At 42.9% G+C, this 11,074-nt stretch overlaps 1 protein-coding gene across 2 annotated transcripts in view; it reads right to left on the bottom strand.

Annotated features, from left to right (window-relative positions):
• PPP4R3A (protein phosphatase 4 regulatory subunit 3A) overlaps positions 1 to 9,760 on the bottom strand; it is a 37,247-nt gene extending 27,487 nt beyond the window's left edge. For both annotated transcript variants that reach the window (XM_023628283.2, XM_023628282.2), the window contains exon 1: positions 9,590 to 9,760. In XM_023628283.2, the coding sequence (XP_023484051.1) occupies positions 9,590 to 9,731 (142 nt within the window). In that variant the 5' untranslated portion in view covers positions 9,732 to 9,760. The remainder of the gene's footprint in view (positions 1 to 9,589) is intronic.
• Between the last annotated feature and the right edge of the window lie 1,314 nt (positions 9,761 to 11,074).

The following is an 11,074-nucleotide window of genomic DNA, read 5'->3' on the forward strand; positions in this document are numbered from 1 at the left end:
CCCAACGCGCTATCTAAAGACAAGTTCTGGCCCAAAATGCTCGAGGAGCAGTTTTCTTTGCAGCTGTCTCTCATCCAAAGCTTTCATTTCTTCTCATGTTACACTAACAGTTGGTTTACCCATTGCAAATAGTGGCTAGTCAGTTGAGAAAAGGGTGCTCTTAACAGTCCCAAATTTAATTAGTTTGCTTTTATGTTAAAATTTCTTGACTAATTTTATGATAGTGTCCCCATGTTAGTGATTTACTGACCATTCACTACTATGTACTCATAACAGTGCTAAGTGATACTGAATATAGTAAGATATCAGCATTTACCAAGTTGTGATGACAATTTTCAAACATTCTGTGCATGTGAACAGCTTCCCACTTCACGTGAATCCTCTCGCTACGTCTAGCACAGGTGAACTGCTCAACCCCAATCTGTCTCTTACCCTTTCTGTACTTAAGGTAACTAAACAGTCTCCATCTTTTTCCCACCTATACCCCCAAAACCATTTCTTCAGGCTCTTTTCATTATTTTTCGCTCACTGAGGTCAGACAAATATTCTCACATTCTAGAGGAAACTGCTTAATGTTCGTCCTCTTTTTCCAACTTTTGCCAGAATAATCAAAATAAAATTTCCAGTACCCCTTCAATTTTCTTTATGCACAATTATTGGATTTTTATTTTGGTAATTACTAAGAGTTGTCTACTGATACATTCATTAACAAGAAAAAGCAGCAAGTGAATTAACTCAATATCTAGAGTCCTTTAATAAAAGTCTCCAATTATCTTTATTATTTTTTCATTGTTTTAACTACTAGAACAAAAATTGCATTGTATTATTTCCCAGTGAAACCAAAGAGTATGTCAGGTACATTATGGATTAAACTTACTTTTTAAAGACAAGTTGTAGCATATAATTATACTCAAAACATGCTTTCTATGAGAACATACATTCCAAAAAACCTACTTTGAAATATATCATGTCCTCAAAAACAAGCCATTTCTTGAAAACTACATAAATAAGATAGAGTGAAACAACTGGATTACTTTATATTTCAGAAGATGCAAGAGGTCTAGTGCCATAGAATCAAACTGAGTAAGAAATGCCTCTTTAAAAGTTAAAGGGCACAAAAGCACAACCTACCCAAAAGAAAAAAAACTGGCCATCATTGATAAATGACAACTGGACATAATCAAAATTAAAAACTTCTGTGCTACAAATAATACCATCAAGAATGTGAAAAGACAACCCACAGAACAGGAGAAATTATTTGGAAATCATATATCTGATAAGCAACTTATATCCAGAACTCTTACAACTCAATATAACAAGACAATGCAATTTAAAAATGGGTAATGGATATGAATAGACATTTCTCCAAAGAAGATATACAAATAGACAATAAATATATGAAAAGATGTTCAATGTCATTAGTCAATAAGAAAATGCAAATCAAAACTACAAATAAGAAACCATTTCACACTAGCTAGGATGCCTATAATCAAAGACAGACAATAACAAGTGTTGGCAACCACGTGGAGAAATGGGAACCCTCGTATTTTGCTTGTGGGCATATAAAAAGGCATCCACTTTGGAAAAACAGTTTGGCAGTTCCTCAAAGTTAGAGTTGCCAGCAATTCCACTCCTAGGTATATACCCAAGAGAAATGAAAACACATGCTCATACACAGCAGCATTATTCATAATAGCAAAATGTGGAAACGATCCAGATGTCCAAAGGCTGATGAATGGATAAATAAAATGAATTATTAAGCTATAAAAAGAAATGAAGTTCTGATACATGCTATAACATGGATAAACGTTGAAAACATTATAAGCAAAAGAAACCAGTCACAAAAGACCACATACTGTATGACTGCATTTTTATGAAACGTCCAGAACATGCAAATCTACAGAAAGATTTGTAGATTAGTGGTTGTTTTGGCTAGGAGGTAGGGGAAGTGAATGGGTAGTGACTGCTAATGGGTACATGATTTCTTTTAGAAAGGGCAAAATATTCTAAAATTAGATTGCAGTGATGGTTGCATAACCCTGTCAATATACTAAAATACACTGAATTATACACTTTGGATGAATTATATGGCATGTGAATGCTATTAAAAAAAGTTAAAGTGTAAATATGCATACAACAGAATACCATATAGCAATGTTAATGACTGAACCAAACATTTGTGAATGCGACATTTATGAATCATACAAACATGAACGAAAGCCTCAGACAAAAGTATATACCATATAATTCCATTTATATAAATTCAAAAGGTGGGAAAAGTTAATCTATGGTGCTACTGGTTAAGTTAGCAGTTGTGGGAGTGGGGAGGGGAGTGGGAGAAGGGAAGATAGTGACTGAAAAGGGACAAGAAGGAGGTGTCCAGGGTGGTGGTTACATTGTTTCTTCATCTGTGTGCTGGTTATTCTGCGAAAACTCACCAAGCTGAATATTTGTGTACTTTTTTGATGTATTGTACTGCAGAAGTTTTTTAAAAAGTTTAAGAGAAAGGGTAAACAACACATGGCACAGGGGGCTGGAGTTATCACTTCAAGTTGTGCTTTCAAGAAACAGACCTGACCTGGTAGCTGCTAAAACAAAACAAAAAACCCACAATGGTCTAACTATTATTTTTCGAGTACCAGACCCTTCTGCATTGCTTCAAAACTTTCTCAGTGGTGTTACATGGTCAGGGTAATTAGAAAGGAAAAATAACAAGTTGAAAGTCTGAAATGTTCCCTCCCAAAACTCTGACTAAGGCAAGAATTAGGCACATGCTGGAGGCTTCTGGTGTTGGGAAGTTTTTCTTTTTTCCTGGGCCATTCAAGATGTTAGGGGGGAAGTATCTCTCCTGTAACCCATTTCAGCCATATCCCATGGCTTTGGTCTAAGATGCCACTTTAGGAAGCCCAGCTCTGGTCCTCAAATACCATGTTCCCTAAGAGAGATCAGTAGGCTGTAGAAGCTGGAAGATGGGAAACAGTCTTTCAGTTTGGGACTTAAGTGAGATAATAATGAAAAACATTTCCGGTTTTATTTCTACTCCATCTATTAGGTTCCCCACCCCATCTCTCAGGTTCTATTAGCTCAAGCTATGAGGACTACTCCAATCAACTGAAAAAGATCCAGCTGAATGTCAATATGTATTAACACAATCCTTCCCCCCAAGTTTATTTGTATCAGTTGCTATAGTTACAGTACCGGGAACAGTAATTCCATCCTAGTAATATGTGGGTATAAATGGGGCTGTAGAGTTCAAGTGTAGGTGAGAGGCATTTATCATGGTAGCAGAGTCAACAGGGGAGAAATGAAGATGACAATCCTTCGTAGGAGATCGTAAGCAACATCAGGGGAGGCAGAGAAGGTTCTCATTAAAGGGAACACATGCTTTTGATAAGAGGAAGGTGGAGTATATCTTAATAACTGAAGCACATATGCAAGACAGCCTCCCGCCCCAACTTATCTGAGAAACATATTCATCCTCTCCAATTAAATAGACACCCTTATCCCCCAATAATTATTCACTCTCACCCTCCCCATGACACCTCCTTCTCACACATGTGAAAAGACAGTGTCACACAGACCAGAGAAAGATAAGCCTACACAGCAAACCCCAATATCAAGACTTGAGAAAGGTCTTACCACTTCCACCCTGAACAACTGAGAAGGAAACATGGAGACACAAAGAAAAATCAAGAGTGATCAAGCTAAGGAGAATGCATCAATACATGCAATTAAATTTGTCATCGCAGAATCTATCATTCAAACCACTAAGCAAAATCAACCATCCTCAGTGGAATGAAAGAGCACTGTAAGTGCACAGTAAATGCTCTTCAGAGTCCCTTCCAAGGAAATTCTGATAGGTCTACAAGTCCGTATTTGCACATACACTTCTTCAAAAAATAGAGTTTTTAATTCTCAGTTACTATCACCAAGACTGAAAATCAGCACAACTTTTTTGGAGGGTCATTTATCTTTACCTACACCAAGCTTTTAAACACATAGTACTCTTTGGTCCAACAGTTCTTCTTCTAGGAAATTATCTTACATCCTCACACAGGTGCCAAATACATGAATAAAGACATCAGTGGCAGTTTTTTAATGGTAAAAAAAACTAGAAAAGTCTCTATGCCAGCTGTTCTCAAAGTGTGGGAAGCTCAAGGGGTATGGAAAATCAAAACTGTTTTCATAATATTACTAAGAGGTTATTTGCCTTTTCACTCTTATTTCTCTCACAATGTCTACACTGACACTGCAACAGATTGAATGCAGAAGCCGATGAGAATCCTACTTTATTAAAAAATTAAACCAGACATTAAGAAGATTTATAAAAATGTAAAACAATGACACTCTTCTCACTAAATTCCTGTTTTAGAAAAGCCTTTTAAAGTCTTTGTTGTAATTTCTAATATAGTAATTATCAATAGGTACAACCCACATAAACAAAAGTTTTGGGGGATCCTCAATCTTAAGAAGATAAAGGTATCCTAGGAAAAAAGTTTGAGAAATAACTACTCTATGCCACCAACAGTCTAGAGTGAATTAAATATATACAGTGAATAGTATGCCACTTTTAAATGAGATCGATCTGTGTACCCTGACACAAATAGATACCCCAAATATACTGATAAAAAGGAGGTCTGTACACTCAGGAAATAGGGAAACAACGGTATGGGAGAGGAGATGCCACTCAGAACATCACAAGAGAACTGCAGGTAGAAGCTATCAAACACTGATAGCAAAAGTGATAATAAAATAGTACAATTACGAGCATAAATAATTAGGTCATTAAAAATATTCCCTCCCTGCTGCATGACATCTTGATTCTTCCTGTAAAATGAAACGTGAGGGCTTTTCTTGTATCCTGCTGCCAATCCCCAACACACCTCTATCAAAACCAAAACCCCTCCAGGGAGGGAGGTGAGGGTTGTTGGTGGTGCAGTGAAGTATCGTTAGAAGAGAGTTTAAATCAGAGGAGTCAAAATTAGTGCCTGCAGCCTAGATACATGGGTGAGAAATGGGCATCAGATTTTGATTCCTAGTCTAACAAACATATTCATACACTGAATTCATGCAAATACTTTAAAATGGAAAGAGTTTACATTTAAGAAAATCTAGATTTCTGGCTGGATACATGAAAAAAGACCACAAAAACTAAACTATCCATTCAAAGAATCAATACACCAAGACTTATCGTTAGAAAAATATCATCTCAGAGGGTTGCTGTAAGTATTAACTGAAAATTTATATTAAAATGCCTACCCAGTATCTGCACATAACCAGCACTCAATATTTCTTTTTTTAGGTCATGATCAGAATATCATTTAGCATCACTGTACTGTTGAATAGCAGGAAAATTAGTATTGATGATGATGATCCAGACCGACATTACAAATGAAAGGTTAACCAACACAGGTTCATTACACTGCTTAAAAAACATTCTAGTATATAATATTTAGGAAACAGTCCATGAAAATTGTCGAGATTTTTACTCTTCTGGTACACAGTTTTATTTAACTGGAAAATTCACTTGTTTAGATATCATTTCCTTTCACTGGAGAATGAGATATAGAAAGTTTCTGTAACTTTTATGGCTCTATTTTCAATATCAACCAACCAAACAACCAGATTCAGGTAGTATGGGAGTATCTGGTTCCGGGTTAAGAAACAGGTCAAGGACTTAGTTCACATTTGGATAATACTTAAAGATTTCAGAAAGAATAGCTCCAGCTCTGTCACTCTCAACAGTTTAACCTCTAGGTTGAAGGCTCAAGGCTAGGGGCAGGGGCTTAGGTGCACGCTTCATTAGGAAGAAAATGCCATCAAAAATGAGAAAACGGGAGTCCAAAATCTCATGCTACAAACAATAGCAGTTCTGTGTTCCAAGTCTCTTCCAATTTTGTGGCCCAGAGATTACACATGGCATTTAAAAACTCAAATGAAGACTCACGGGGAAAAAATTACATTAAAAGGTTCCACACCTGTGGTCAAGCTTTCAGTACACTCCAGCCCCATCAGCTATACCCAATGTAGCCGATGGCCCTAAAAATTCAGAAGTAATCACATGCAACAGATGATAAATAAGGGTCCAGTTACCTTAGGCCCATTAATTTTCTACAAAGTAGGTCTACACAAAAAACAAAGTGTTTAAATCCACTTTTCAAAGTGAAATGTTTCTCCCAGTACTGACACTGAGCTCTTTTTGCTGGCTAAATCTGGAGAGCTTACTGTATGCAAGATTCTATTCTACTTACTGATTTATAAGAATAGCAATAATAAAAAAGCTAATGCCATCTCTACTCATTTCTCTCACCACAGCCGCCAAAACAAAACAAAACAGACCTCCCCACCGGAAGCGTTCAGACCTCCTTTTGTAACTATAGCAGGGGTAGAGGCAGATCTACCTACAACCAAGTTCTACCAAGAGGCAGAAGCCCAGCATTCCAGTTCTTACCACCAGCTAGCAGTGCTACCTTGATCAAAACATGTCCCCACGCCTCATTTTCTTCATGCCTCCAATAACAGTGAGAACTTAACTTCCTAACTCTCAAACAGGCAACTCAGATAACAGATAAAACTATTCCGAAATGTAAAAAACACTTTATAAAACTTATGTTAAAAAGCAAATAGAACACTATTCTTGATACCTGGCAAGTAATCAAGAATAGAGTATGGATATGATTTTTATGTTCAAAGACAGTCATCAGTGTGCAGAGAAATTCCAATTTCTTTACTTGATCAATCCTAAAATTGGCAGGTGGAGGTGTCTGGTAAAACCCACAATGGAGAAAAGCAGTAGAACAACTTGAACATAAAGTGAGAGCATGTAAGGGATGTCATTATCATCCTAACTTCAGCACGTTAACAGGTACAGCATAAACTGAAAGGAGAAAAAATAATACTAAGTAATCTTTATCGGAAGATGGAAGTTTGCAGGTACACAGCTACAATCAAATGTGAGAAATGAGATAGTCTATTTTCATTAAAGAAAAGGCTATGTTCCTACACATTTTACCAGTAGGAACCTATCAAATAAGGATGCAATGCAGAAAATGGGCTCAGTAGCTTGGTGGGATATCTCTCTCCTCCAAGGCAAGCTAGGCTACAGATGTGCCAGGCCCCAGCTTCAGAGGGGAAGGGCGTACTTACCCAGACAGACGTGCCCTCTAACAGGGCAGCCACAAGTACTTCCATTCAGAAATCGCCTTCCTGATTTTCAGGTAAGTGTGTAAGTTCCTCTAACAAGATACATGACTCATTTTATGGAAAATCAAAAATACCTTCCATTTTGCTTATCCCAATAAAAAGGAAATTCTCAATTATCCTATAAAGGAGAATAGAGGAGGCACACAATAATGGATAACCCAAACTAGCAGTCAATACAAAAGCTCCCATGTGTGGCTTGGAGATAAACTATACTTTTAAATATCTTTAGCCTAAAAATTGTTTTCATTTTCTTTGAAATAAACCTTCAGTCTAAGTATAAAGCAGCAAATGCCAGTAGACAGCAATATGGGAGTTCAAAACACACTGTAAACACAATCATAATAATTAAATAACTGACAGTCCTAGTTCCAAGCCAGGCTAGATATCTCACTCAAATCCAGACACCCTTCCCCCACCACAGCCTGAACAATTACCGTGCTCCGTAACCTAGCTGTGTGATCTTAAGTTACTTAGCTCTCTGGGCCTCAGTTTCCCCCATCGTAAAATACAGCTAATAATAGTGCCTACACCACCAGATGCAACTAAACAGTCTCTGGCACATGGTAGGGACTCAGTAACTATTTGACTATTATTTCTAATTGGAGTTTTTCTGTTAGAAAAAACATTAATCATCAAACTAAAGATTATCTACAACAATATTTCAGAAGTATCCTGGAATTTCCTAAGCCCACTCTTTGGATTTAGTTTTCCTTACAACTTAAATTTAACAAGGGCACACAGTTAATTTATTCCAGCTCTTTCATTACATAAAAACTAAAGCCATTTTGCTTTAACCATTGGGGCTATTTCCAAAGTGGTAAAAAATAAAAATGGGAAAGAAACATTCCTATATTACTATTTTAGAAGAGTATGATTCCCTGTGATAGTATGACATTAAGACGCAATGCTTAAAACTCTAAATAAAGGACTTTGTATAGTAAGTTCAATTAAACACATGATGTGAAGGTTTACATCTTTTAATTATGAGACTTCAAAGAACTGATCTCAAGTCTACCTGCTTTCATTTCAAAAGAAGTTAAATGAACCTACACACAAAGCCTACACTTTCCAACTCACTATGTAAAAAGTTTCCCAAACATCCAGAGAGGTACAGATTACTCGGTTACTATTTGATAGTCGTATACACAAACCCACTAACACTTGACATTCAAACTTGTAATTTAAGAGTCAAATAATATGCCTCAGAAAAATGTACCCAATGTATTCAAACCCTTTAAGTGCCTCCAAAAGGAAATAATTTTTCTCCAGGTTTAAGTTATTTTGGGAGGCCTTATAGAGATAACCTGTGGGCAATATACCCCAATTACCATTTTTCAACTCAAACTGAAAATCAACATCCCTAGAGTCTTCAATTACACAAGAGTGAATCTTGTTTGTTTTTCATGGAACTGGACTTCTGCGTAGAGTCCAATTAAAATTCACTGAGTGAGTCTGTGATAATTTAGATACAGAACTACAATCATCATAAACTAAAATACCTACTGTTAAATTATAGACTAATGTAACAAGACAGGTCTTCAAACACAGAAAAAACAATTTGAAAGTAGTTTTACCCGACGTGAACTTTTTAAGTGAAATTCAGGGTATGCCACGGAGAGAAGTGGCAATCCCATAAATCTTTAAAAACGTGAAACACCTATTTTTAAAACTACTCGATCTTTGAACCTTGAGGGCTCTTTCGAAATATATGAATCGTCCCCACTGTTAACTGAACCAAATTATGAATATACGTTCAAACAATCAAAAAGCTCGCATACAATGATTCCCAACTTACAACAGGTTTACACAGTGAAACTACACACAAAATCCTGCATTACAGTGAAAAAGACAACCGACACTGGGAAACACGGATCTATGTTCTCTGCCGAGCGTGGAGTTGCCAGATCCGTGAACCAGTGCTGCCAACCTGCAACAGGATCAGAAAGATGTAGCAAAGAGGTTTTTTTAAAAAAAGAAGAAAAAGCACCGCAAAACGTTCTCCGAAGAGCGACCCAGCCAGGAACTTTCTAAGCTCCGAGAAGTTTCGTGCCTGCTTTCCAGATGGGTGAACTAAGGCCGGAGATCGGGTTAATCAGTGCCTTTCTCAAGGTCACTCTAGTGCGAAGGCACACTCGCGGTCCCGGGTCCCCGGCCTCGCCACGCTCCCCGGCGGCACAGCTCGGACCCGAATGAGACCCGGCGCTCGCAAACAGGAAGCCTTTCGAGCGCTCCCCGCGCAGCTCCGGGGGGACCGGGTGCCGGCGGCCCGCCCTCCCCCGAGGCGGCAGCCGCCCCCTCCGTCCTTCGGGAGGGGTCCCCCAAGAACCAGGGAGGCGGCCCGGGGCCGTGGGGGAGCGGGGGTCCCACCGCGAGGGGCCCCACTCACCGTCGCTCTCGGCCCTGACAAGCAGGGACATGCCCTTCAGCCGCTCCACGTAGCCGGACGACACATGCCCGGTGCCCCGGTCGTCCCACTGCCGGTCCTCGTTGAGCGTGTAGACCTTCACCCGCCGCCGGGTGTCGGTCATCGTGCCGCCCGGGGCCGGGGCGCAGGCCCCGCCGAGTCGCCCGCGAAGGGAGTCCGGGGCGAGCGGGCGGCCGAGCGCCGCGACGGGAGGACGCCTGCAAGCGGGGAGCCCCCGGCCTCACTGCCGCCGCTGGCCGCGGGGCCGCGCCGCCGCCCGCATGGCCCGCTCCGGGCCCGAGCCCTGGGCCGCCGACTCGCCGCGCCGCCGCTCCTCGGCGCTATTGTCCGCGCCCGCCGAGCCCGGCCGCCGACGGGGCCGCACAGCGCTTCGCGGCCGCCCGCGCCGCCGCGGGAGGAAGTCGGGGCGCCGGTCACTGCTCCGCTCCCGCCTCCGCCATGACCGCCGCGAAGCCGCTTCCCGCGCCGCCGCCGCCTCCTCAGGCCGCCGCCGCCATGTTTTCCTCCCTTCTACCTGGCCCTGCCGCGGCAGCCCGCGGCTCCGCTTCGCTCCCCCGCTTCCAACGGCCGAGGCCGACGGGCGCCTGCTCCTGCTGCCGCTGCCACCACTGCACGGGAGACTCCGAGAGCCCCCGGCGCCCGAGCGCTCCGGGCTCCTGGACGTGCCTTTCCCTTCGGCGCTGCCGCCGCCTCTTCCGTCTTCCTCACAGAGCCAAAGCCGCCGCCATCTTGGCTCGCCCTCAATAGCGGCGCGCGGGGCCACCCAGGCAGCAGCTGCAGGGGCGGCCCGTTGGCCCCACCATTTAAAGAGACAGGAACGAGGCCGGGAGCCTCGCTGCGGCGGAGGCCTCGGACGGAGGCGGGAGGCGGGCGCCGAGCTGCCGAGGTGGCGGGAACGCAGGGAGCGGAGGAGGCGGAACGCTGGTCGCGCCGGTGACGGCCCGGGGCTCCCTCGCGCTGCCTGCACGCACCGTCGTGCGAGCGCGGGGCGGCGTGTGCGTCCGTCGCGCCCTGTGTTCGTCATCACCCCCGCTCGGGGATTCGGAAGGGGCGTGGAGCCCGCTTCCGCGGCCGGCCGGCTGTCTGGCCGCCGGGCGCTGGCGTGTGGGGCTCGGAGTCCGGCCGCCGCTGCCGCTGCCCTGCAGGTGCCGGGCCGCTTCGGCCTGGGCTCCCCCGCCTCCGGGAGGGTCCTCTCCGGGCCGCCTTTGGGGCTGGACTGGCCTCCGGAGCCTCGCGGACTTCAGGCGGTTCTCCTTTGGGTGAAATTGCAAAGCTTACGGGAAAGGCTACCGGTTTGGGCCGCGAGGTCAGCCTCAGGTCTTGGGAGGTGCCATGGGGCATGGATGCGGCGAGTCTAGAAACTTGGGACAGTTTTCGTTTTCTGGACCTGGGACCAAGCCCAGAAAGTGACAAGTCTGAAACCTCACCGTACAGTCCAGCTGCTAC

Source organism: Equus caballus, chromosome 24, assembly GCF_041296265.1.
Source record: "Equus caballus isolate H_3958 breed thoroughbred chromosome 24, TB-T2T, whole genome shotgun sequence".
Classification (NCBI taxonomy): domain Eukaryota; kingdom Metazoa; phylum Chordata; class Mammalia; order Perissodactyla; family Equidae; genus Equus; species Equus caballus.